The sequence below is a fragment of the Musa acuminata genome, chromosome BXJ2-8, assembly GCF_036884655.1.
Source record: "Musa acuminata AAA Group cultivar baxijiao chromosome BXJ2-8, Cavendish_Baxijiao_AAA, whole genome shotgun sequence".
NCBI lineage: Eukaryota > Viridiplantae > Streptophyta > Magnoliopsida > Zingiberales > Musaceae > Musa > Musa acuminata.
The window spans coordinates 4,984,454-5,011,104 of NC_088345.1; the positions used below are offsets into that span (position 1 = coordinate 4,984,454).

The 26,651-nt window shown below is 40.8% G+C and overlaps 4 protein-coding genes across 7 annotated transcripts; 2 read left to right on the plus strand and 2 right to left on the minus strand.

Moving 5' to 3' along the window:
* Positions 1 to 626: 626 nt before the first annotated feature.
* Positions 627 to 6,508, minus strand: LOC103993612 (uncharacterized). Of its 3 annotated transcripts, XM_018830806.2 has the most exons (6): positions 6,190 to 6,508; positions 4,363 to 4,563; positions 2,798 to 2,969; positions 1,454 to 2,694; positions 1,258 to 1,391; positions 627 to 1,081 (listed from the first exon to the last, which is right to left on the minus strand). In XM_018830806.2, the coding sequence occupies exons 3-5, from the start codon at positions 2,914 to 2,916 to the stop codon at positions 1,261 to 1,263; spliced, it is 1,491 nt and encodes a 496-aa protein (XP_018686351.2). In that variant the 5' UTR covers positions 2,917 to 2,969; positions 4,363 to 4,563; positions 6,190 to 6,508; the 3' UTR covers positions 627 to 1,081; positions 1,258 to 1,260. The 3 variants fall into 3 exon arrangements, with proteins under 3 accessions (XP_018686351.2, XP_018686352.2, XP_018686350.2); XM_018830807.2 differs by lacking the exon at positions 4,363 to 4,563 and having other exon boundaries at positions 627 to 1,027; XM_018830805.2 differs by lacking the exon at positions 4,363 to 4,563.
* Positions 6,509 to 7,056: 548 nt separating this feature from the next.
* LOC103993611 (eukaryotic translation initiation factor 3 subunit A-like) lies at positions 7,057 to 12,371 on the minus strand. Of its 2 annotated transcripts, none has more exons than XM_065120144.1 (5): positions 12,215 to 12,371; positions 11,588 to 11,758; positions 10,751 to 11,232; positions 7,999 to 8,200; positions 7,057 to 7,735 (listed from the first exon to the last, which is right to left on the minus strand). In XM_065120144.1, exons 3-5 carry the CDS (start codon positions 11,129 to 11,131, stop codon positions 7,635 to 7,637), a joined length of 684 nt encoding a protein of 227 aa, XP_064976216.1. In that variant the 5' UTR covers positions 11,132 to 11,232; positions 11,588 to 11,758; positions 12,215 to 12,371; the 3' UTR covers positions 7,057 to 7,634. The 2 variants fall into 2 exon arrangements, with proteins under 2 accessions (XP_064976216.1, XP_064976215.1); XM_065120143.1 differs by having other exon boundaries at positions 11,855 to 12,371.
* Positions 12,372 to 12,789: 418 nt separating this feature from the next.
* LOC103993610 (pentatricopeptide repeat-containing protein At1g73710) lies at positions 12,790 to 15,963 on the plus strand. The gene has a single exon (XM_009413740.3). The coding sequence runs from the start codon at positions 12,832 to 12,834 to the stop codon at positions 15,685 to 15,687; it is 2,856 nt and encodes a 951-aa protein (XP_009412015.2). The 5' UTR covers positions 12,790 to 12,831; the 3' UTR covers positions 15,688 to 15,963.
* Positions 15,964 to 19,634: 3,671 nt separating this feature from the next.
* On the plus strand, positions 19,635 to 21,497 carry LOC135618836 (cytochrome P450 77A3-like). The gene has a single exon (XM_065120145.1). It carries the CDS (start codon positions 19,805 to 19,807, stop codon positions 21,335 to 21,337), a length of 1,533 nt encoding a protein of 510 aa, XP_064976217.1. The 5' UTR covers positions 19,635 to 19,804; the 3' UTR covers positions 21,338 to 21,497.
* Positions 21,498 to 26,651: the final 5,154 nt, after the last annotated feature.

Here is a 26,651-nt window from a genome sequence, read left to right on the forward strand (position 1 = left end):
AATTTAGATAAACAATTTCTATGTAAATATAAGTTTATCACATATAAAAACTCTTCACATTCTAAGAACTTTATATATATTCCATTAGATATTTATCATTTGGTTATAGCTCTAAAAAACACGCACCATTTAAAAACTCATTATGATTAGAAAAATCCCAGAGACATTTAGGCATCTAAATATTTAACACCAACCACCTAATCTTTACTTCATTAGTTATTATCAACTGAGTATTTCTGAATGGTGTTATGAAGTATGGTATAAGCGAAGATCTTAAAGTCTTATAATTTTTAGCAGCAGCTGTATGTTGTGTATGTGTATTGTGGGCTTTTAGCTTAAACGTTGTGTTTAGGGGCATAAATTGATATCAAGAACGTAAATGAGGTGGTTTTCCGACTTCTTTCATGCATATATCCATGTCAGTAGTTACAGCTCAACTTAAAGTTCCAAATTACCAAAAAATAATTAGAAGATAGACGGCAATGGCCGATGTGTAATTTGATTGGCACAATCCAAATTTGATTCTTAAAAGCAAACAAACTCAAAAGTGTATCATCAGGGGGTGCAGCAGAGCACAACATGAGTCGATCAGCTCATAAACAAATATAGGGGTTGAACAAGCTGACTGACAGAATCCGGTTAGCATATATCAGATGAACTAATGAGTCAACATTGTTTGTAGCAAAAAAGAAGAAATGGCTACAGAGGCAGCACAGTAAAAGAAAGCAAGCAGAAACCGTCATCTACAAGTGTTGGTGGAGATTATGACTACATTGCAACAATCATGCACCAAATCAAATTACTGATGATAGTTCTTCGTTCATTCGAGCTGACATCAAAACTGCACGGCGATCTCAAATTCCCGTCCATCTTTCTATCTCTATCTCCTCATCTACGGAACGAATATTATGGTGCTGGACTTTGATGAGCTGGAGATCAGGAAACTTGGATCACCAAGCAATGATTGATGAGTTCGTCAGTCATCCAATCCTTGTTTTCAGCCAGACGTCTCGTCGTCCAAACCATTCTGCAAGGAAGCCTAGTCTTTCGTATCGTTGGGCATGACATTTTCAAACATAGGCTGTACATTAGAAAGTTAAAACAAACATATGATTCAGAAAGCCTAAGATCAGAGCTTTGCTTAGAGCAGGTTTAAACACTATGCTTGCAAAGTCCGCAAAGCCGAGTTTCTGTTTACTTTGGACAACTACACCTTAGATTGTAATCATTTCTAACAAGAGATATTTGTGATTCTACCTGTCAGTCTTCACCTATGAAGTTGATTCTTGGGGCACAACTGTGAGCCTCAGGGTTTAGTTCGCCAGACTTTGGTTCTCCAAATAGCAGTGCCTTCTCGTCCGATGTCTCGTCACTGAGTCGCTGTGTGTTGCCTGCAACATCAACTTGTCATCACCATTAGGATCTTAGCAGATTTTTGAGCAACTAGTATTACCTTGCCATGATTCTTCAAGACAGAACTGTCCCTGATCGCCTCCTGCTGCCTCAACCATATTGCCTGATGATTCTTCGGTCAGACGCATCCCTTCATTTGCTCCTGGTGCCTCAACCATGTTGGATGATGATCCTTTCACTTGATGCATGCTTTGCTCTCTGCTTAGAAACCCGACAAGATTTGTACATCGATCTTCTGGAAGAACATCTAAGGTTGTTTGGAACGTTTGAAATGCTTCTTCTTTAACATCTGCGCTCAGATTCTCAGCTTGTTTATCATCATCAACCACATGTTGGGATGCAGCTGCTGACGATTCCTCATTGGCATTATTGACTGAGCTTTTGGACAAAGTCTGCAAAGTTTTAGCTTGGACCTCAGCCAGCAAATCATCTATATCCCTTGGTGCTACTTTATTTGTACTGAGCCGAGGATCTGTATCATTTGGTGCCACTTTATTTAAACTAAGCTGGGGATCCGAATCATTTGGTACTACTTTATTTGTATTGAGCTGACGAGAAGGCTGAGGAAGACTAGAGGTCACAAGCATGGGGTTCATGGTTTGTGAAGCAGCAGCAGCAGGTTCCCTTACCTGAAGGGGCAGAGCAACAGACAATGGCACAGGTACGGGATGAATTGGTACTGAAACAAGTGTCTGATCATGTGATTCAACCACTGAAGATGGGGTCCCATTTGGTGTTGCCATCGGAAGCAATGGTGCGATATCATTCTCCGCCGAAATAGGAACACAGAGGCGTGGATCAAATACCAAACCCCTTAAGACATGTCCACCGTTGGCTACTCGAACCGTGAGCATATATCCAGCATCAAAGGTTCCATCAAGTGTACCACAGACTGCCTGTCCCAGTAGGTCATTAGGTGCATGGCTTGAAGCGGCGGCAGAATTAGACTGAGCTGGGATAAGCTGAGAATGATTGGCTGAATTGGCATTCGGATGAGCATGAGCTGGAGCAGCTTTGGGTCTGTAACCAATATAAGGGGATGGATTAGCTGGAGCAAGAGCTGATTGAATCCCGTAACTGGAGTTCACAGTTGAACCAGCATCGACAAGAGAACTTTGTGCCCCATAAATGGTGCATGGAGTTGGATTAGTTTGTACTGGAAGAGATTGAAACAGAAAGCTGGAACAAGCTGCAACATTAGCATGAGTTGGTACAGCTTGATCACCATGGCCTGAACTGGTAGCTGGATAAGCTTGAGATGAACTAGCTTGAATCCCGAGACTGGAAATAGCAGTGGGATTAGCTAGAGAACCAAAGCCTTGAGGCTTTTGACTAAAACTAATAGCTGTATTAGCTTCGGTAGGAAAAGTTGTCTTGTAAGTACCTTCGACGTTGTTTGTGACTAAGATTATCATAATCTTGCTTTCTAGGACGACCACGTTTGCGCTTGGCAGGTGAGTTAGCTGGATCTGCAGGGGTGGTCTCTTGATTCTGTTGAGCCATTCTATGTCTGCAGGTGAACCTATGCTCGATGAATCATTACCAATCAATATTCCCTGTGACAGTGAGAACCTTTTTAGTACCCTGTCAATACTTCTTTAGTAACAAAAAATTGTCTATCATACACTTACAAACTTATCAATTATAACATTTTATAACTTATGAATCCACCAGTGACAGTCATCCAAAAAGAGTCTACTTTATTGTATTTAAATCTGCTCAATACATCGTAGATAAGATCGTAAAAGGATTCACAATCTGATTAATTTCACAGCTTATTGAAGTCACAAAAAGAACATCCTCGGACAGCTGTCACCAAAGAAAGTATTTCTCAAAAAATCCATTAAAATATAAAATAAAGAAATCTTACAATTTATGAGATGAAGCTTCTCGGGACTCATAATGCTTATCTCTATAAGTTATATGCAGATAGCTTGCTTAAAGTTAAGCAATGCATGCCTGACTATATTAAACAGGGAGTGAAAGGATGTTTGGATAAAATGCCACAAAAATGTAATTTTTTCACTGACTGGGAAATTTTATAGATAAAGATGACTAATCTTAGTATTTTGTTTAATTGTGTGCCAACTCTCATATCATATCAGTCAGCTTGACGAGATTAAATTTTAGAATACCAATTGCTGGATGGCTATTGGCTAAAACAAAATGGAGAAACGATGAAGATAAAAGTAAAGCATACCATTATGATCCATTGAGGAAGTATCAGGACATAGAAAACTGCAATTTTCCAAAAAGAAAAGAAAAACTACAAATGCCAAGAAAAAACTTTTAGGCCGCATCAAGTATATTTCAAATCGTTCCACCATGAACTGAGAGTAATGTATAACAAAGCAAAAATGAACATTAATCTGCTGTTGTGGAGATTGGCGGTTCAGCAACCTAGTGGACTTCTAAATTCAGATGACGAAGTCACAATAGCTAAAGAGCAAAGATCAGTTTGTTACCAATATATGCACAAACAAACCTAAGTGGAGTAATGAGAAAATAAATACAAAATAGGGGGAAAAATAGACAAGCAAATGCTCTAATAAAAGAAAATGCCGGAGGAGGCGGAAAAAGATACTAACATATGACATGCTGCTTTGTGCTCACCATGCATCAAACAACCTTTACTGTTCAAAATCTTACCAAACTGACTATTTTGAGGTAATTCTTCTTTTTTCATTTCCCTTATTTTTCTATTTAGATGTGATCATTAATAATCTTTTGAAAAACTTGAACTATGCCTGACCAGTTGTTGGATTTTCTATTGCTCAGATATGGAGGCTATTTCTGAACAATGTCAAGACCAAGGGATTTTATTAGAATGCTTTCTGAATTTCTAGATAACTAATATGGACCAGCCCAGGAATCTTAAATAATACTGATTTGTTATGAGCAAAAGCTCAAACATTTCAGGAAGGAACTGCTTTGGTAAGGAAAACTCACCGGCAACTACAGCTGATGATATTATTATTCTCATTCTTCTGAATAACTTCTTGACACTTGGGATTTGAAACACAGTGCAAGCAAGAAAATCAATTTTGTGATACAGGAAAGTTGATGATCTATCGGACTATCTTGCTCAAAATCAATTGCTGCCGCACAGCCATTATCGATGCCTTTTTGAAGTTTTACCGGACTGATCATCTACACAAAAATTAATTGTCAAGCCCATTCACACTTTCTTTAACTACCACTCAACAGACCTGATATGAAAGTTCTACAATACCCAAAAGCACCAAAATAAGAACTGATCTGCAAGTGTTTTCTATTTGCATCTTAGAGCCGCCGAAGTGTTGTGTACTCGGGCAGGGCAGTCATAATCAGAGAAGCTTGCTAGCATTCCATCCAGCAGAGCAACAAGCATATGATCTCACTAGCAGTTTACAGGTGCAGAAGTTGGCAACAAGAAAAGATTGTGGCAAGCAAAAAATATAGAGGGTTGTCTATTAAAAGAATGAGATTCCGAGATCATGGATGGTAGTGATACATGGTCAAGATCATAGATCTTTTTTTTTTCTTTTAATCAAAATACAAGGAACTGACTACCAAAATTTGCTTCTCAGCAAAGGACTCTATAACAAAAATGAATAAACTAATCGAATAATAATGGGGATAAATAAAATAATCGAAATATAATAATCCCACAGCCCCATTATTTACCAGTCTTGTGCCCTCTTCAGAAAGAGTTCCACTTCATCTCGCAGTCTGTCGATACGACAACTAGACTAACCAAAATTGTGTAATTTTAACAATAATCAAGAAATTAAGCCCAAAACTTGACCCAATAGCTGACCTGATTATGGATTTCAATCAGAACCACATAAAAATACGACTAGAACAGAATCAATTTTGACTCAAACCCAGTACACAATTAGATTATCAACTGACCCTTTTTAACAGATGCTCTTGGTCCTAATCAGAATGTGAGAAAATTCCTTAGCATATCTTATTCTGCCTAAATTTAAGCCGTAGAAAGCAGCATTTCTTAGATCACAAAAGATCCTAATTGCATCAACAATTCAGGTAAAACCCTAAACAGGAGATCCATCCACTTCTCAGTCGAATGTCCCACGTGAGATGTGTGAATCGGGATCAACAAAGAACTATCATACTCCACAGGCAGCCTCTGCACCTAAAAGGCAAGAGCAAATAAACCTTACACAAAATGGCATCCTTGGCCGGTACGCAGCGAACGCTGTCGCTTCAAAGAAATGCTCACGGCATTCATCCGTTGGACTGCCGAACGCGCTCCAGATTGAACGCGAAAGCAGAAAGAGACAAATCATCGGACTCATTTGCTGCAGGATAAACTGCTTTACACGTATCCCATCTCGACCAAACTTCACATGATCAGGATTTGCACGCGAAAGAGTATCTAAAATTTTCGAAGTGTCGTCCTCGATTACGCTTATCACATGAGCGCAGCGACGCCTGAATCCTGTAGCTAAACATGCCCTGATCGAGCAAGATCCCAAAAGAGGGAACTTTTCGCGCAACAGCTGCTGAGTCGACTCGGGACGAGTACCGTGTAATTAGACAAAATCGGCACTGTTCTTTCCGAATAAACAAATCAATAAAGAAATCGAGTCAAAGACCTTTGATCCCCACCATACTCCCACGCAAGACAAACGGATCGCACTAGAAAACCGAAACTGATTTCGATCATAGAAAATTGGCATCTTATAATGGAAAACCGACATGCATGCAGAGAAGAAGCCCGATTCGCCACAAGTAGATCTTTAAATTTTGTTTCAAGAAGAAATAGTTTACCTTTCTCCCGGTCGGTCGGTCCTTTAGCCGAATCTCACAAAGAACTACCAGAGGAGGAGGAGGAGGAGGAGAACGAGATCAGCAACGAGGAGACGCCACAAGAAGAGAAGAGGACAGGAACCCTAGATCCCCCCTCTCCCCCTTCCTCCCTCTGGTTCTCGCTCTCGTCGCGGCGATCAGTTTCGGTTCCCAGCCGGGGGGGGCACACATGCATGTACGTAATGAACATGCATAGAACTAAGAGGGGAGCGAAGTGAAGGGGGAGAAGAGGAGGAGGAGAGCCTCCGTTAATGGTGTCCGCGGTGTCACTGTAAGACGACGGCTTCCCCACCACCACCTGGGGATACCGAGACCAGACCCGAGACCATCAAGCTACACGAATCGCGAGGCTCCTCCAACCGTCGGATGCGGTTCGCTGGGGGCCCATGGCCGCGTTCGTTGAGCTGAGCGCCCGACCCCGTTCTTTGCGGGCGTTTGCACGGGTGTTCTATGCGGACGCCGATCCGCCTCACGCTCCGCTTTAATAATCGTGCATCGTTGCTTTAATAATCGTGCTGATGATGATGGGATTAATCAAACTTCGCGATTCGCCTTTTGCTTTAATGATCGTGCTGATGGTGGTGGGATTAATCAAACTTCGGAGACGCAGGATCCGCCTTTTGCTTTGATGATCGTGCTGGCGATGGGATCAATCAAACCAAAGCCACTGGCGACTTTATCCCCATGTACAAAGAGATGTGATGACAATGTCCATGGTGACTGCAGCTTTCAACAGGCAAAGGATATAAGAAAGCACATTATGAGGGAAATGGAGTTTGATATATAAACCTAAAAACCATATGCCAATGCAAAGCTAAAAGTGCCATATAATCAAATTTGAACCCCATAATGCATATAAATGTGCACCAACAAGACAGTGAAGAGTTTTAACATCAAGAAGGTGCAAGCCTATGGAGTAAGTCAATGAGAAATATCAAAAGAAATAGAAAAGAATGACAAAATTACAGTCTCATGGAGATATCTTTTCAATTAGGTAGGCCTGAAACTGCCGACATGGTACCTAGATCTAGTAAATGCCCTCAAGACAATAAGACTTGACATATATAATAATTAATCTGGCTGGAAATTCCTCTGGTGACCAAAACACTACAGTATTCTTGCATTAGGTTGCACTGCATAGCCTCGACAAGGAGCAGGAAAACGATGAGGACGCTCTCGAACCATGATACGATGATCGACATTCAACGTTTTGCCATCTATCACTGGATTGAGGAGGGCGGTCATCCTGCTTCCCCCATCTATCAGACTCGGGGTGCATTGCCCGTTGTCCCTCATTTCTTTCTCAGAGAAACCTCGGCACATACTTCCCCAAGCTCGGTGCAGCCTTGGCAGCAGCAGGTGCAGCAGGCATAGACGGTTCAAAAGGGTGAGTACCTGAAGCAGGGTCAGTTGACCGAGACACTTCTGAGAAGACCTTCTCTTTGCAGCCTTTCCTTCTCCTCTAACTCTCTTTTCTCTCTCTCTTCTTTCTTTTGTCTTTCCTCCTCTGCACAATTGTGGGATAAAGAAAAATTAACAGACCCGAAAGTTTTTATCTACCAATATGCCAGATCCTCACATTGTCTACTTCTGAAATAGAAGATTGTTTAGAGACTTTGATAGTGTGACAATATAGTCCATTTTGCCAGCTACAAGTTAATCTGGTTGTTAAGTCAGTTCAAATTATTATGACAAGAAGTTCCATATTATGCAATGGTCATGAAGGTGGTGCTTTATATCACATGACAAGGTTTTGTGCACTATTATTACCTTCATGCTTTCTCACTTCCTCCTCTTCTCGAAGCCTGGTCAGCCGCACTTCCTCGGACTTCAGGTAAAAGAGTAGCTTCCTCTTGAACTCCCTTTCACATTTCCTCATTGCTACAAGCTGATTGATTTTATCCTCTCTCTCTTTCTTCGGTCGGTTATACTCGGCTTCACGGCAGTTCACTACTCTTTGTTGGAATATGACCTGGAGACAAAGGGAGAGTGCAGCATATCAAAAGCAACAGATGATAAACGAAGCAGTGATTTAGTAACACTTGAAAAACACTGTTCCATTAAACATACATGAGAGCAGCTATAGAACACAATTAAGCAGTAATTTAATATCAGCATGAACATCCAGACCTTCTAATTAATATGTGAGCAGCTATAGAACACAATTAAAACTCAATAAGGCTCCATGTGTCGTTCATCCTTTAACCCTAATCACCATTGCTATTGATGCCTATAGCACATGAACCTATTAGGAACCCATGTGTCTAAAACATTAGAAGCATCACAACTGTTAACTTCCCAGGAAGGGATCTTTGATTTTTTATGATGACGATATCAGCAATCCATTTGCAGTATAGGTGGGATGCAAAAGCTAAGAGAAGATAAACTTATGCTCATAGAGAATAGATACATTATCTAAAATACTATCCCCTGAAAATGGTTCCACATCATTGTTCACCATGGCAACATTGATTGCAACAATTTGCAATCTGAATCAACAAAAATCGTATAGAACCTTACAGATTATTAAAATCAAGATTGCCAAAATCAAGGAACCAATCACATAATACATAAACCTTTAGTCTTCCACTTGGCACTACTAACCTGAATTAACTCACACAACTTTGATGATTAACAATTTATACAAAAAAATTCTTAAGATATGTATAAAGAACAAAAACAATTCCTTACCCTTAATTGGTACAAAATCCCTATGTTTCATGGATGCTCTTATTTCCATTTTATTTCTAGTAACATCACAAACCTATCTCAGGTCCAAACATTCACATCTAAGAGATTTAACAGTCAAATAAAACTCTTCAGATGCATCTTGCACATATAACCATCAAACTTTAGTTCTATCAGTAGTAACTTTATGCTGTGTCATAATACTTCTGATGCATCTCTAAGAATTTTTATTTTAAGGATGATAAGTGTTGATGAATCATGATATGAGCATGGCATGGTTTAGGAAAGGTGTTATGATCTTAATTAATGTTTAAATAAATCTAGGGTGTTACAAATAAAATCTTGTGGAATAACGAGATTTTTTATTACTTCACTTTGGATTTAACTCAAGTCTGTAAAAGTAATCTAGTTTATGAGTCCTTTATGTTGTGTTTCGAAATGCTTAAAGAAGCCGTGAGTACTGTTTATAACAGTTAACCATGGTTTTCTTCTTCTCGTCTACTTTTCTTTTTTTCTTCTCAAACACTTCACTATGCTCCCGTAACATATCACAGTACAAATGCTTGTAACTTTTCATATTCTCTTCAAGTGTTTTTACACTCGGTCCCAGAATATAAGATGTCAAATTGTCGAAACTACCAATATGGAAACTCCACCATCTATGCCAAACTGAACCATGGTTTACGATTTAAAGAACCTAATGGAATCACCTAATGAATCTTAGTTGTGATCTCAATCCCAGTGTCTGAATCACAACATCAATGTGTTTGGATATAAAGAGGCTTGTATATATACCAACGAAAATTGTTATACCCACCGAAGATGCCCATGGCACAGCTTAAATATAGAGGCACATCTCCAAATGAGAACAACATGATGGGAAGGGCAGCTTAAATATATAGTATAAGTCATAACTGTGGGCTTTCCCTGTCAGGGCACATCACTACTACACTAACAGTTTCATAACCATCATCATCCTGGTGAGAAGGCAACATATATCTGCTTCCACCAGCCAAAACAATAAGGACATGGACAAAAATAATATCAGAGCAAAACGGGAAACATATTTAACAACTCCACTCCACTTCACTTTAACATTCTAGCCAGTCTATTCCTCTCTTGAACGTCACCAGCATGGTGCTGCCTGCTCAGCTCTATCTCTTTTTATAGGGAAATTTATTTTATTAATTACAAAAAGTAATTAATATAAACTCAAGAAAACAAAGAAAAATATCAAAAAGCAAACCAGTTGCTTGCGTTCGTGAAGATTTTTCTCCTCGACCAAGCGTTGCTGGAAGATATTTTTTGCCATATAATCCAACAAAATGACACCAATAATGGATGGAAAAAACTTTTTGTACATCGTTCTTAACTGGTATAATTTGACAAACTTTTAACACATGAAGTGAGTTTAACTTGTTTGATGAAATGTCTTAAACCAACCTCAAGAGTTTTGATTATGTATTTCAACGTTATATCAACGCTCACAAACAAAGAAACAATAACTAAACTTCTCCAATGCACCAAATTAAAAAGTCTTTTAATGGTTCCATAGCTACACAAATAAACCTTCCATGATATCTTGATAGTGTTCTTCCTAAGTATAGGAACAAAGAACTTGGAATGTGCTCCGGTCACTAAAAATTCAAATCTTTCAGATAGTTCCACTTAACGTCTGAGGTATGTCAAGTAGTGGTTCTAAACGAAAAATCTTAAAACATAAACAATTACATAAGCATAATTCTAGAAGCCCATCCAAAAGCTCTATGTTTATTGAAGGAATCCATCTTAGGCAATCCTGTACCAAGTGCTGTGTGAATTTTAGATGACTTACCGCATATAGTGATTCCAATTTGGAATTGTTTCGCAGAAACTCAAGCACTGTCCTGTATGTTTCCCACAAGAATTTGAACCATGGAGTCACAATCTCCCGGTCTGACCTGTTTTTTCCTTTCTCCGCACTAACATAGCTAAGCATTAAGTCCTCAAGTCTCTTATCAACCTCTAGACCCTCCACATCCGGTGCTTCTTCCAAGGCTTGTGCTTGAATCCTAGCTTGCTCAGCCCTCTCCATGGAAAGATGCATGAAATGCTTTATAACCTCTTCCAACGAGCTAACATTGACTTGTTGGCATATAATACGGTACTGAATAAGTCCATCCTTTGCAAATCTGCCTCTCTTCATGTCCACACAGAGTTCTACATACTTAAACATGATGCTTTCAAGGGCCTTCTGCCATGCCTTATGCCTTTTTGAAGTAATGAGATCATGTAGTGCTTGCAAGGCAGCTTGCTTCTGTTCAACATTAATCAATTCTGAAGTACAGGGGATATAAAAAAAATGTTGTTAGCAAAACAGCAGCTTGATGGAGAGTTTTTGTGTCACAAGGCAGTCATCAACTTTACAAGGCATCATAAATAGACTGGGCAAAGTAACTTGTGCAAAAAAAAAGAAAAAAGATAGACTGTCAGACATATTACAATGGAAGTAATCAATCATCGTTAAAGCAGAGAAAGTATAGTTCTGAAAAAATCATAACTTTACTAGTCCCTTCAGGTTAGTGAAACAAAACATTTTTCATGAGTTCTACCAGGGAAAAAACTTAAAATCATGATACTGCAGCATATTGGTTTTTTGAACGGATAGAGATCTAGAAGCAATTCTACTTACATGTTCCATGCGCTTTGTGACATACTAAATTCTGCACAAAAGTGAAAGCTTAACAAAAATCTCTTAACCTCGGCGCGCTTTAATGCGTTCTCTGGATTAGCAAAGGTCGGCATCGTCACCAGAAGGATTTTTCTATGCCTGCTTCCTAGAAGGAAGCAGGCTTAGTAGAAACTGCATGACAAGACAAAAGAGATAGAAAATGCTGTCAAATCCAAGACAAGAAAAAGCTACGATAATGAGTTCTATAAGGAGATTGATTATAGATACCAGCTACATTAGAACACCATTCTCCAAGCCACTTTCAGAAGGTCTGACGAAAGCGTGACGATAAAACCAGCATGTAAAGAACTTGCTATCAGTGCAAATATCCATAAACAAAAAAGTTCATAGGCACACATAACAATATAGACCTAATTCTAACATCAAGAAAAGTTATATGCGTCGTCTTCTCGACGAATAAGCTCTACGGATCGACAACGACGAACCAAAAACCACATTGATCCAGAAATTGAAAACCTTTTCGAAATCCTGCCGGCGGGTGCAACGCCGAGGCCGACAAATCTTGTTTCAAAACCCTAACGACATCGAAGAAAAGTCAGCCAAGACCAAGTTTAGCCTTCTACCTACCAACTTTAATACCATCGATCCAAGGATTTCGAATTCGGAGAGCAACGGGGCACGATCGCAACAGCTCTTGGGGGCGGATACAGAGGCCGCCGCTCTCGCCGGACGGATGCTCCGGGGAAGAAGAGAAGGGAGGTGGGAAGAGGTCGCTTAGGTTTTGAGGGCGGGCTTCGTTCAATTCGTAATATATCCTCCATTACAGTTCAAATTTACAGGAATGCCAATTCCTCTTAAAGTCGGATTCGGATTCGGATTCGGATTCGGATTACACAGACGCATTCGCAAGTTTAACGGTTCGAACCGTGTGCGATGAACCGCATAAATGATTCGGGTCCAAGAAACTGCGTTGGGTGGGCCGGTCCATGTTTTACATGACGTTTCGGTATGATATGCAATTAAATATTATATATATCTTTAGTATATTTAAATATATATATATATATATATATAATATTTTGATTGTATCATATCATTTCATAATCGTGATTAGCGAGTTGGATTATTGCTTTTTATTTATATCGTTGCATAATAATTAACATTAGCATCACATCTTACTAAAATATCTACAAAGCAAGAAATACTCTCGGTGTTGTCTCCGTTCCTCGCCGCCTGTCTCAGAGATGAGTCTCCATTGCTGCTGTTGCGGCGGCCGCGACCTCTCACCTCGTCGCTTTGGCTATCTCCGCAACCTCCCATGTTCTCTGCTACCTTCTTTCGCTTCCTCTCGCCACCCCTCCACCCGCTTCCTCCCCCCTCTCTGTTCCCTCCCCAACCCCAATCTAACAGTCTCCCCTCCCGCGCCGGCCAACAGCAACGCCGCCGCGGCCACCCTCCCCTCCGTCCCCCGGTACCGCGAGGACGGACTCGACGATGAAGCCCTCGACGCGTTCCTCGCCGACCTCAGCCCCAAGGAGCAGACCGTGCTCCTCAAGCGGCAGCGGGACTGGCGGCGGGCCCTCCACCTCCTCCGCCGCATGCGGTCCCTCGCCCACTACCTCCCCAACCCGTTCCACTACAACGTCGTGCTTCGGACCCTCGGCCTGGCGCGACGGTGGGACGAGCTGCGCCTCTGCTGGCTCGAGATGGCTAAAGATGGAATCTTGCCCACCAATAACACCTACGCGACGCTCATCGACGCCTACGGAAAGGCCGGGCTGGTAAAGGAGGCGCTTCTGTGGCTCAAACACATGAGGGCCAGGGGGGTTTCGCCTGACGAGGTTTGTATGAACACTGTCGTCAGGATACTCAAGGATTCTGGGCGGTTCGACGAGGGGGAGAGGTTTTTCCGGGGATGGTGCAATGGAAAGGTCGAATTCGACGTTCTGGAGACTGAAATAGATGGCTCGGATTCCATTAGTCCCAACAGTTTCTTGCTGACGGAGCTCTTCAAATCCGGAAGTCGAGCACCTGTTTCCAAGAAGATTGCTCCAGGCGTCGAAGATGGTCCGAGAAGGCCGCGGCTTGCTGCTACCTTCAATACGTTGATTGATCTGTATGGAAAAGCAGGTAGGCTCCAAGACGCTTCAGATGCTTTTGCTGAGATGTTGAGGTCAGGTATCGCACCTGATACAATCACATTCAATACCATTATCAACATCTGTGGCTCGAATGGACTTCTCTCTGAAGCAGAGTCCCTGCTTGCTAAAATGCGTGAGAGAAGAGTTGATCCTGATACCAAGACATTCAACATACTCATGTCGATGTATGCTTCTGTTGGGAATGTCGAGACGGTCTTGAAGTATTACAACAAGATAAGGGAGGTTGGTCTTTGTCCTGATACTGTAAGCCATAGGATAATCTTGCAGGTTTTTTGTGAAAGGAGCAGCGTTGGAGAAGTAGAGGATGCGATCGAGGAAATGACCAAAGCAGGTGCTCGTGTAGACGAGCAGTCCGTCCCTGTCGTGATGAAGATGTACATCAATCAAGGGATGCTTAATGAGGCAAATATGTTCCTTGAGAAGCATTGTGCCTCAACTGGCATATCTTCCAGGAATTATGCTGCCATTATAGATGCTTATGCCGAGAAGGGCTTATGGAAGGAGGCTGAGGATGTCTTCTATGGGAAGAGGGGAACCAGAAACAAGAATGATGTAGTGGAATACAATGTGTTAATAAAAGCTTATGGGAAGGCAAAGCAGTATGATAAAGCTCTATCTCTGTTTGAGGATATGAGAAACTTTGGAACTTGGCCAGATGGATGTTCCTTTAACTCTCTCATTCAAATGCTTTCTGGTGGTGATTTTCCTGACCGAGCATGGGAGCTTCTAGGCCGAATGAGAGATGCAGGGTTCAGACCTAGGTGCGAGACCTTATCTGCTGTCATTGCAAGTTATTCCCGCAAATCTATGATTTCTGAGGCCCTTGAAGTCTACCGAGAAATGAAGGCACTAGGTGTTGAACCAAATGAAGTTGTGTATGGGTCACTGATAGACATGTTTGCAGAGGCTGGGAAGGTCGAAGAAGCACTTCACTATTTTAATTTGATGGAAGAATCTGGACTTCCGATCAATGGCATTGTCCTGACTTCTCTAGTGAAGGCATATAGTAAGGTTGGCTGCTGGAGGGAAGCCCAGGAGTTGTACGCAAAGATGAAAACCCTTGATGGTGGTCCTGACACTATTGCCTCTAACTGTATGATTAATCTTTATGCAGATCTTGGTATGGTGACTGAAGCTAAGTTAATCTTTAATGACCTGAGAAAAAATGGTGAGGCTGATGGGATTTCATATGCTACAATGATGTATCTTTACAAGAGTATGGGCATGCTGGAAGAGGCAATCGGCGTCGCTCAGGAGGTCCAGAAGTCAGGCTTACTGACCGACTGTGCTTCGTATAACAGTGTCATAGCTGCTTATGCCGTCAATGGGAAGCTCAAGGACAGTGCAGAATTATTACAACAGATGATATCCAGAAAAATATTACCCGATGCCTCAACATTTAAATCAATCTTTACCCTATTGAAGAAAGGAGGTTTTGCAATGGAGGTGGTGTCACAGTTAGAGTCATCTTATAATGAGGGAAAGCGATTTGCGAGACAGGCTATAATTACCTCCTTGTTCTCCATGGTTGGTTTGCATGCTTGTGCACTCGAGTCGTGTGATCTTTTTCTGTCTGCTGGGATGCCTCTTGAATCTTTTGCCTATAATTCTGCAATTTACGCATATGGAGCCTCAGGGATGGTTGACAAAGCCTTGAATCTGTATATGCGAATGCAAGACGAGGGACTGAAACCAGACATTGTTACTTATATTTATCTGGCAATTTGTTATGGGAAGGCAAGAATGGTTGAAGGACTAAGGCGGATTTATGGTCTTCTGAAATATCAGGAACTTGAGCCTAATGAATCTCTATACAAGGCTCTAATCGATGCTTATAAAATTGCTGGCAGGCATGATCTTGCAGAATTGGTTGAACAAGAGATGAGATTCAGTGTTGACAGACCAACGGACGATGATTCAGAAGCTGAAGACTGTTAGAAATTTAGGGTTCATATATTTAGGCACAAAAACATGCATCTTCATTCTGGCCTTCATAATTCGTATTACAAGCATCGATGCCGGATTTTGTAAGTTCAACTCTTTCTGACTTGCCATGATTGCATTATACTAACTATAAACTATATAGTGTCATCCTCCATGCTTGACAGCCTTCCCGGTGATTTTGATTCGGTGTTTTGTATGATAGTTACATGTTTCATGGAGTTTGTTCAACTAAACCTTTGAAATATTATTGTTCTCTTGATGTTTTCTCCATTTTTTTTTTTTTTTCAAATCCTTGTTCTACAACAAGCTCAATATCCGAATCGAGGAGGGAAGAAAAAAAAGGGATGTGGTGGCTTAAGATGCCCTTTGACATTGTTAGGTAAAAACCTGATCTCTACCGCCTAAGTTGACAATGCTTTAATTTATGCCATAGATTAACCGAGTACTTACTCGATGATTGCCTGTTATAGTATTCATATATTATACTAACTATCAACTATATAGTGTCATCCTCCATGCTTGACAGCCTTCCCGATGATTTCGATTCGGTGTTTTGTATGATAGTTACATGTTTCATGGAGTTTGTTCAACTAAACCTTTGAAATATTATTGTTCTCTTGATGTTTTCTCCATTTTTTTTTTTTTTTCAAATCCTTGTTCTACAACAAGCTCAATATCCGAATCGAGGAGGGAAGAAAAAAAAGGGATGTGGTGGCTTAAGATGCCCTTTGACATTGTTAGGTAAAAACCTGATCTCTACCGCCTAAGTTGACAATGCTTTAATTTATGCCATAGATTAACCGAGTACTTACTCGATGATTGCCTGTTATAGTATTCATATATTATACTAACTATCAACTATATAGTGTCATCCTCCATGCTTGACAGCCTTCCCGATGATTTCGATTCGGTGTTTTGTATGATAGTTACATGTTTCATGGAGTTTGTTCAACTAAACCTTTGAAATATTATTGTTCTCTTGATGTTTTCTCCATTTTTTTTTTTTTTTTTCAAATCCTTGTTCTACAACAAGCTCAATATCCGAATCGAGGAGGGAAGAAAAAAAAGGGATGTGGTGGCTTAAGATGCCCTTTGACATTGTTAGGTAAAAACCTGATCTCTACCGCCTAAGTTGACAATGGTTTAATTTATGCCATAGATTAACCGAGTACTTACTCGATGATTGCCTGTTATAGTATTCATATATTATACTAACTATCAACTATATAGTGTCATCCTCCATGCTTGACAGCCTTCCCGATGATTTCGATTCGGTGTTTTGTATGATAGTTACATGTTTCATGGAGTTTGTTCAACTAAACCTTTGAAATATTATTGTTCTCTTGATGTTTTCTCCATTTTTTTTATTTTCTTCAAATCCTTGTTCTACAACAAGCTCAATATCCGAATCGAGGAGGGAAGAAAAAAAAGGGATGTGGTGGCTTAAGATGCCCTTTGACATTGTTAGGTAAAAACCTGATCTCTACCGCCTAAGTTGACAATGCTTTAATTTATACCATAGATTAACCGAGTACTTACTCGATGATTGCCTGTTATAGTATTCATATATTATACTAACTATCAACTATATAGTGTCATCCTCCATGCTTGACAGCCTTCCCAATGATTTCGATTCGGTGTTTTGTATGATAGTTACATGTTTCATGGAGTTTGTTCAACTAAACCTTTGAAATATTATTGTTCTCTTGATGTTTTCTCCCTTTTTTTTATTTTCAAATCCTTGTTCTACAACAAGCTCAAAATCCGAATCGAGGAGGGAAAAAAAAAAGGGATGTGATCTCTACCGCCTAAGTTGACAATGCTTTAATTTGTGTCATAGATTAACTGAGTACTTACTCGATGACTGCCTGCTATAGTATTCTGTATCGCAAAAGATTTTCCATCCATTATATTTATATATTATTGACATATCAAGTTAGTGAGTGTTTAGTTGTTGTTGTTGTTGTTGGGTTGAACCTCACATATCATGATTTATATTGGGATAGATGGATCTACGACTTAACTGGAGACACTCGAATCACATTGGCAAAGAAAAGTTAGATGATGCTCATTTATGGCCTTAATAAAACATGTACCAAACATATACCATCTTTATTGGTACCTGAACTAAGGGAAGGGGAAAGCCCTGCAAATAGTCGAGAAAGACGAAGACACTTCAACGGTATATGTTTGTAAAGAGTTGGCAAAGTTTCAACCTCGTGTCTTCGAGGATATGTCGAAGAAAAAGCGATAGACAAGTCATCGTCGTCGTTGTCGTCGTCATGCAATCGGACATATGGAACACAGTTTATTAGCCTTAAAAATTGGTTGTAGTTTTGAATGACAACATGATTCAAGGGTGTCACTTGTCACAAAGCTCCATGGACGTAGCAATCAAAAATATCAATTTTCTCAATACCCTATAATTAACCTTGAAATTTTCTCCAATTTCTTGATCTTCTTTCATTTTTTATTCGCATAAAATAAACCCCCTTTTTTTTTCTCAAAGATAAAGTCCACGATAATATATATATGTATATATATATATATATATATATATATATATATATATATATATATATATATATAAAATAAAAACACTATAAATAAGTTAAATAAAATTAAAATACATTAAAAATTATTTGATATATTGTACTAAAATTGAAATAAATATTTATAATAGTTTTAAAATAAAAATTACCTAAATAAGAATAAAAACACTACAAATTAGTTTGTCATAGTGTTTTTACCATTATAACAAAGACACTATAAAACATATTTAGCTAGAATTACTTAAATCTGAAGACTCAAAAATCGAAGAGGTGACCGATAGACAAAGTGCCATTATTGTAAAATGCATGGAGCAAACAATTAAATACAAGAACTTTATTAGCCTTAAAAACTAGTTGAAGATATAATGATGTCAAACATCTAGAAATTTTGATAGAGATCACGTTTATACAAAAATATTGTTTGTGATCTCACGACTCGTCCAAACCCCTCAACTACTATTTTGGAGCCACATTCGATCCATCAGTGGAGCAGCAAACGACAAATATCAATTATCTCAACATCCTATGATTGACCTTAAAAAAAATATCAAATCCCTCAATTTTCTTCCAATTTTTTTTCCTTCCACACAAAATAAATTCGACTTTTTTTTCTTTCTTTAAGTGGTTTCCTTCCACACAATATATATATATATATATATATATATATATATAAAAGACACCACCACCAAGGCTGTGATAGTTGACCAATACAGCTCTAGATACTGTGATAATAAATGATTGGTAATGTTGCTCAGCCACCTAATTTGGTCCACGCACAATCCTACACCCAATCCCAACTCTGCTCATTTACAATCCAAGCCATAAGCAAACACCTAAATCTGCTTATCCATAATTCCAGTCCTAAGCCTAAACTTCATCTTGTTCCTGACCCAACAATCCCCCCCTTCCAAACCCACAGCCAAATCTGACCCAATCTCTCTGTGCTTGTTGTTGTAGTCGGAAGATGGTGTGTTGGATTTCATGACTGGTTGATTGGTATCTAAGATCTCAAAAATGCAACAAGTATGCAGAGCATATAAGGTCTAGAAAAGAAAAGCAGTAAATGAACTTTTATTGAGCCTACGCTATCTCTGTATCCCTTTCATTAAAGAGGCAAGCAGGTCTGTAGAGGAGACTGCATCTCCTCCCTCTCTCGTCTCCCTATCTATCTATCTATCTACAGTATTCCACTTGCCAACTCTGAGCATTTAGCAAGCCTCCAATGGAGGTTTTCAACACCTTCCCAACCTGTGAACTCCAACCACTGGATTTACTGCACCTGCATTTAAGTCTGCATTCATGGCTTTAGCTGGCAGATGGCCCTCATGCAGTCCTCCCTCCTTATAATAACCCCTTCCCCATGCAGTTAACGCTCTCAACTCAGAACACCGCTACTGCTACTACAGCGCTTGTCTTCACTCGCGTTTCCACCACCACTGCTCTGCCACCAATCCTTGCTACTGTGTTCTCTTCTGCTTTCTCCGCCGATAACGTCACTGCTGCAGTTTCTGATAGGTTGTGTTGCTGCACTGCTGGTGGCAGCAGCAACGCTTCTGCATATGGACCTCGTCGACGTCCTGTACGTCGTCAGCGCTGCCGTTGTGGCGGCCGTGTGGTGGCGCCGCTGTTCGAGGACGCCGGAGGGGCTCCCGCCCGGTCCGCCGGGGTGGCCGGTGGTGGGAAACCTGTTCCAGGTGATCCTGGAGCGGCGGCCCTTCATGTACGTCGTTCGGGACCTGCGCAAGCGCTACGGCCCCATCTTCACCATGCGGATGGGGCAGCGGACCCTCATCATCGTCACCTCCGCCGACCTCATCCATGAGGCGCTGGTGCAGAGGGGTCCCCTCTTCGCCAGCCGGCCCGCCGACTCCCCCACCCGCCTCCTCTTCAGCGCCGGCAAGTGCACCGTCAACTCCGCCGCGTACGGGCCCCTCTGGCGCGCCCTCCGCCGTAACTTCGTCAGCGAGATCGTCACCCCCGCTCGCGTCAAGCAGTTCGGCTGGATCCGGGACTGGGCTATGGCCAACCACCTCGCCCGCGTCCGCGCCGAGTTCAAGGCCACCGGCGCGGTGCAGATGATGAGCAACTGCCGCCTCACCGTCTGCAGCATCCTCGTCTGCATCTGCTTCGGCGCCAGGGTCCCCGAGGACCACGTCCGGGTGATCGAGGAGGTGCTCAAGGAGGTGATGATGATGACGACGCCCAAGCTGCCGGATTTCCTCCCTATCTTCACTCCCTTCTTCCGCGGCCAGCTGACAGAGGCCAGGAAGCTGCGGAAGCGGCAGATGGACTGTCTTGTGCCACTGGTGAGAGCTCGAAGGGCATTCGTGGAGAGCGGGGGGAAGATGGACCCGAGCTCGGCGTGGGAGATGGTGAGCCCGGTCGGCGAGGCCTACATCGACTCCCTGTATGGCATGGAACCCAGCGGCAAAGGCCGGCTGGGCGAGGACGAGCTGGTGACGCTCTGCTCGGAGGTCATGAGCGCCGGCACCGACACGAGCGCCACCATGCTAGAGTGGGCGATGCTGCATTTGGTGCTCGACCAGTCGGCGCAGGAGCGGCTGTACGAGGAGATCGTCGGAAAGGTCGGGAGGGACAAGGGGAGGAAGATCACGGAGGCGGACGTGGAGGGGATGGGCTACCTGCAAGCGGTGGTGAAGGAGACAATGCGGCGGCACCCGCCGAGTCACTTCGTGCTGTCGCATGCGGCGACGAGGGAGACGGAGCTGGGCGGGTACCGCATCCCGGCGGACGCCAGCGTGGAGTTCTACACGGCGTGGGTGACGGAGAACCCGAGCACGTGGAAGGACCCGGGGGAGTGGCGGCCGGAGCGGTTCGAGGAGGGCGGCGAGGGGTGGGAGACGGACGTCACGGGGACGCGAGGCATCAGGATGATGCCGTTCGGGGCCGGCCGGCGGATCTGCCCCGCCGCCACCCTGGGGATGCTCCACATCCAGCTCATGCTCGCGAGGATGCTGAGGGAGTACCGGTGGGTGGCGGTGCCCGGCGAGCGGCCGGACCCGACCGAGACCTTCGCCTTCACGGTGGTGATGAAGGAGCCTCTCAGAGCTGCCATCTTGGAGAGGGAGTGAAGGGGGTAGAAAGAAGCCGTCGTCGAGTTCTCCCTCCATTGCCAAGTATTGTGTTCACTGTGATCCTGCTTTGCTCGTCGGTCCATCTCTAACACAGTTTCATTGGGTTTACGTACCTGCAAGAAGTTGGTGAAGGATGTGTTCGAGTGGTTTCGGTTTCGGTTTCTTCCCTTGCCTTGCTTGTTCTCGTTGTTCTTCTTTCCACCCTTCATTAAAGAGGAGACCGTGGTGCATCAATAAAGCTAACTGCCCCTGCGAAATCAAATTCTAAGAACTACAGAATGCACAGGTTGAAATAAACAATATAATGACATTGATTTGGGATTTAATATAATAGCATGTATTTCTCTTCATTTTGATTTGATTCGAGAGGAAAACAAATTGATGAATTGGTCAAAAGAATTTGATAAAAAGAGGAACATTCTACTCTAAGAAAACATTGAAAGATGTAACAAAACAAAACGGTATTTGGTGAAAGTCTAAATTTGATGGCTTTTTTCTTATAATGAATTATCCTATCTGTAGTTTAAAAGAATAACTGTCTAATAGTAAACTCACTTTATTAACTCACGACTTAGATATTATTAACATTGACTTTTCAAAGTCAACTTGTTTAAACATGGATTCATTTTTCTTCTGCGTTATATACACACATATATAAATGATACAATAAAATCACTTATGAGCAAATACCAAACTAAGAAAAACTGAGAATTTTGCTTCAGAGAGAGAGAGACTCTCAAAGTTAATTCATCTTAAATATGTTATACCCACTCATTGTTATTGGGTGAGTAATCAAGCAATCAAATCAAATGCTGTCTACACTATCTTTTTAGATCTATTTGATTCTAATAAATTTAATTGGAAATGAAAGCAGAATTATCTTCTAATCTCTTTCTTCAAAACCTTGTTCGCATCAAACTCTGTTTTATCACAGTATTTTTCACATACAATTGTTTCCAAACAGTTCACGTGCCGCACACCAAGTTTCATCACAATCTATTCAAGTCAACCTCGATTAGTACTCACAAGCGACGACCATAAGATGGACAAGTCCTCGATTAGTACCCATCTTTTCAAGTAATGCATCACCAAATGTCACAATCTATCCAAGTCATCCTCATTTAATATCCACATGACTACTACGAATTGATTCGTGTATTGCATCGACAAGAGTCGCAATCTATCCTTATCATCGTCAATTAATACGTTGAAACAAAATCCGTAAGTTATCTACTTCTCTGTTAGTGATGAAGAAGATTAGGAAATTACGTACGAGTACTATGCTGTTCCATGTTAAACTCTCTTGGTCGTCTTCCTTTTCTTGTATCCGGCGGATTTCTCTTTGTATCCTGAAAGAGAGAGAAAATAATGTGAGATCCTCAATATATGTTTAGAAAAAAAAATAATTGTGTGATAAAATTTTCTTTACTCATCTCATCCGTAGCTTTTACCGATGCTATGTGCCCAAATCATCCTTAAGCTTGCAGTATTTTCACGGATTAAAAAGAATTAGTACGGAAAATCGAAGCAGAAGCTACGTTAGCCGATGGCACAAGCGAAGGAGGTGGTTGCCACATCTAAGAGCATTAACACGACCACATGACTCGCCACGGCGAGGGGACTGACAGCATTTATGAGGCACAGGACAGCAGGATGCAGAGATATCATACATTGCTTTACCTGCTGCATTCACGTTCATCATAGCCTGGGCCTCGTGAGCCGATGCTTTACTGGTGCCAACCTGCGTGCTCATGGTGCGGAGATCCCCTATTGGGTCTGACAGCCAGCATGCCTTCCTCGGTGTTCAACAGGACTCCCCCACCGATGTGTGTAGGTCGGGAGGTCAGGGAGCGATGCAGGTCCGACACCAATAGCTCATTCCACAACCGTGTCTGGTTCTGAGCATGAAAACTCAAATACTTCCAAGGTTTTACCATGGTCCAGACGCGTTTACATAAACACCTCTCTCGAGTATCTGCATGATCCGACATGTGATACGAGAGATGGAAAAAAAAAAGCATATCCAAATCTATCTACTCTGCTTCACTATAAAAGCCATAAGATCAGATTTAGGTTTAAGGTCCTGAGTATGAAAACTTCAATATCTCTAAGGTTTTACCACGGTCCAGACACATTCAAACATGTTATGTGAGAGATGGTAAAAAAAGCATATCCGTATCTATCTAATATGATTCAATCTAAAAAACATAAGATCAGATTTAGGCTTAACGCTCTGAGCATGAAAAGCTAAATATTTCAAAGGTTTTACCATGAAATATGACGTGAGGGATGGTAAAAAAAAAGTATTCCCAAATCTATTTAATCTGCCTCAATCTATCCAAGTCATAAGATGGTATGGCTGCCAGAGCCTGCAATAGCAGGAATCATTAGAACTCGAGTGAGTTCTGTTCAAACATCTTGAAAAGCACTGACCTGCACCAAAATTACCAGCACATTAGTTGTATCAAATTGAGTTCTAGTCCAAAGATGTGTATTATACGATCTAAAAGAAAGGCCGGGAATAAGTAATCCACATTAAACTGATGAATTATTTCAATTCAAATAGATTAAACTATTTAGATATGTGAAATAAACATATATTTTACCTGAGGGATGCAATCATATTGCAAGCGAATTCAGAAATATTTTTTTGTATAAAAAGATAAAAATTCCATAAAACCAAGAATTTTAACAAAAAGCTGAAAGAAATATGAACCGGATACTATATGCAGCAAAGAAAGATCCAAAGTATAAACAGGTAGTTCACTTTTTTTTTTTTCACAAACATATTTTTATCATAAGAATCAATGAGCGATCTACAAGACGAAAATTATCTTATCTGTTCTCTTATTATATCACTAAAACCAGGAAGCAGATTGATACCGATGTGATGTAGAATCCGGGATAAAGTAGAATAAATCTCGAAAGAAAATCGATAATATAGTTTTTTTCGGATAGAAAATGTACAAACTCCATATAATACTTCAATAAAATCGAAAAAATAACTCACCACCCAATTTAAAATCACAAAGGGATATAGAAAGTTCACCACTTTGAGGAAATTAAACAACGATACAGAACTGAAAATAAAAGACTCGCCACTCAAGGAAACATCCAAGAGATACAAAGTTTAAACGAGAACTCCAAGGGAACTTCTGCAAAATATCATCGATTTTCTAAAGTCCTTTCTGGCCCTAGACACCAACATAAGTACTAGTACATGAAACAACCCTTCATGCATAGGGAATTTCGAAATTAAATGTTCACAGTTGCTAACCAACTCTTTTAATGCATTCCTTGGTCATGAAACACGTTTTTTCTCACCTAACTTTCATCCTCGACCACATAAGACACTTGTAAGCTACATTGCAATACAATAGATAAACCATGATCTGCATAAGTAACCTCTTCCTCATCTTCATCATATTTTGGTTCATCGTCGGCTTCAAATTCTCCTCCATCACTATGATCTTCAACCAAAGTTACAATCCTCCTGTTTGGACAATCTGAAGCAATATGCCTAAAACCATGACATTTGAAGCATTTTCGACTACTTGGGTAGAAGAATTAGGTGTTTTTTTACTGCTAGCAGATTCTTCATCCTTTTCTTGCACCTTCGATATCACCTTGCTTTGGACAGTAGGCTTAGAACTTCCTCCTTTTACATATCCTTCTTTTGAACCATACTGATAACTCTTTTCAAACTTTTGTTGTTTTTCAACTTTGAATGCCAGCTTGCTCACATCATTTAAAGACCAATATGGCTGTAATTGAAACCACTTTATCAATCTCATATTTCAGACCTCATAAGTATCTTGCAATAGTTTGCTCTTCCGGTTCCATAAGCTCTCCTTTTAACATCATATTATCGAATTATGCAGTGTACTCCTCCACACTAAGATCTTTTTGCTTGAAATTATGAATTTTAAGAAAGATCTCTTGCCTATAATTGTGAGGTAAATATTTCCTTTTCAGCTCCCTTTTCATTTTTTTCCCATGTCACGATTTTACTCTTCCCCTCACGTTCTCTTTGTTTCTTTAGATTTTCCCACCAAAAAGATGCATTCCGTCTGAGTTTGAGTGCCATAAGTTTGACCTTCTTTTGTTCTTGTGGTTCATAAAAATCAAAAAATCTTTCTACTGTATTAAGTCAATCGATAAAGTCATCAATATTTATTTTACCTTCAAATTTTGGAATCTTCAATCTTGGGTTATATTTATTCTACCACTCATCTTGGACTTCATGCCTTGTATGAAATCTTCTCGACTCCCTTGGATGAGGAGGTGTATCATCATCAGAAGTAAATTCATGGACATCATTTTCATGCTGGTTGTGTCTACTTCGAAGTTCTTCAATTATTTCATTTTTTTCTTGCAGACTACGCAGCAATCTTCGTAGCTGCAGCCTCAACGATTCAGCATCGTCTTCATGGTCACTACCTTCATCAACTATATCTTTTTCATTCCGTTTTGTCATGATATATAGTCTTTAACTCTAATACCAAACTGATACCGGTGTGATGCAGAATGGAGGGGTAAAGTAGAATAGATCTCGAAAGAAAACCGATAGTACAGTTTTTTTCGGATAGAAAATGCACAAACTCACGATAATACTTCGATAAGATTGAAAAAACAGCTCACCACCCAATTTAAAATCACAAAGGGATACAGAAAGTTCACCACCCTAAGGAAATTAAACAATGATACAGAACTGAAAATAAAAGACTCACCACTCAAGGAAGCATCCAAGAGATACAGAGTTTAAGCGAGAACTCCAAGAGAGCTTCTGCAAAATATCATCAGTTTTCTAAAGTCCTTTCTAAGCCCTAAACACCAACATAAGTACTAGTGCATGAAACAACCCTTCATGCATAGGGAATTTTGAAATTAAGTATTCACAGCTACTAACCAACTCTTTTAATGCATTCCTTGGTCACGAAGAAAAGCACTTTGAAACAGCTTTAACTTTGTGCGGGGAATATGCTGATGAGCTATCATATTTGAGTGGACTGAGTTGAAGATTATGAGCCATCATTGTAAAAAAATTTCATATCGTAATCAAGATTCATATGATCAGATTATGATAAATTAGACACTTTCGTGTCACATATTGATTGCAACGGATGGATGAATAATCTAAAATAAATCAAAAGGGCTTATCATGTCTCTAGAATTTTGCAATAAGTCAAACGGAAGACCATACTGTCACATACTTTGGAGTCGACCAACCATTCATTTACTAAATGGACTTAGCATGTCTACAATTTTGGGAGATGTATTCTTCCGGGTAACATTACCAAATGAAAGGATA

What these genes read in the sequence shown, in the direction of transcription:
- LOC135618836 (XM_065120145.1), top strand. Translation starts at nt 19,805, where the DNA reads ATGGACCTCGTCGACGTCCTGTACGTCGTCAGCGCTGCCGTTGTGGCG.
- LOC103993611 (XM_065120144.1), bottom strand. Translation starts at nt 11,131, where the DNA reads ATGTTTAAGTATGTAGAACTCTGTGTGGACATGAAGAGAGGCAGATTT. An exon ending in AATTGGAATCACTATATGCG is followed by an intron (nt 8,201 to 10,750) that starts GTAAGTCATCTA and finishes CTTTGTCTCCAG; the next exon opens with GTCATATTCCAACAAAGAGT. An exon ending in GGAAGTGAGAAAGCATGAAG is followed by an intron (nt 7,736 to 7,998) that starts GTAATAATAGTG and finishes ACAATTGTGCAG; the next exon opens with AGGAGGAAAGACAAAAGAAA.
- LOC103993610 (XM_009413740.3), top strand. Translation starts at nt 12,832, where the DNA reads ATGAGTCTCCATTGCTGCTGTTGCGGCGGCCGCGACCTCTCACCTCGT.
- LOC103993612 (XM_018830807.2), bottom strand. Translation starts at nt 2,916, where the DNA reads ATGGCTCAACAGAATCAAGAGACCACCCCTGCAGATCCAGCTAACTCA. An exon ending in AGTCACAAACAACGTCGAAG is followed by an intron (nt 2,695 to 2,797) that starts GTACTTACAAGA and finishes TGCTATTTCCAG; the next exon opens with TCTCGGGATTCAAGCTAGTT. An exon ending in TCTTGAAGAATCATGGCAAG is followed by an intron (nt 1,392 to 1,453) that starts GTAATACTAGTT and finishes TTGATGTTGCAG; the next exon opens with GCAACACACAGCGACTCAGT.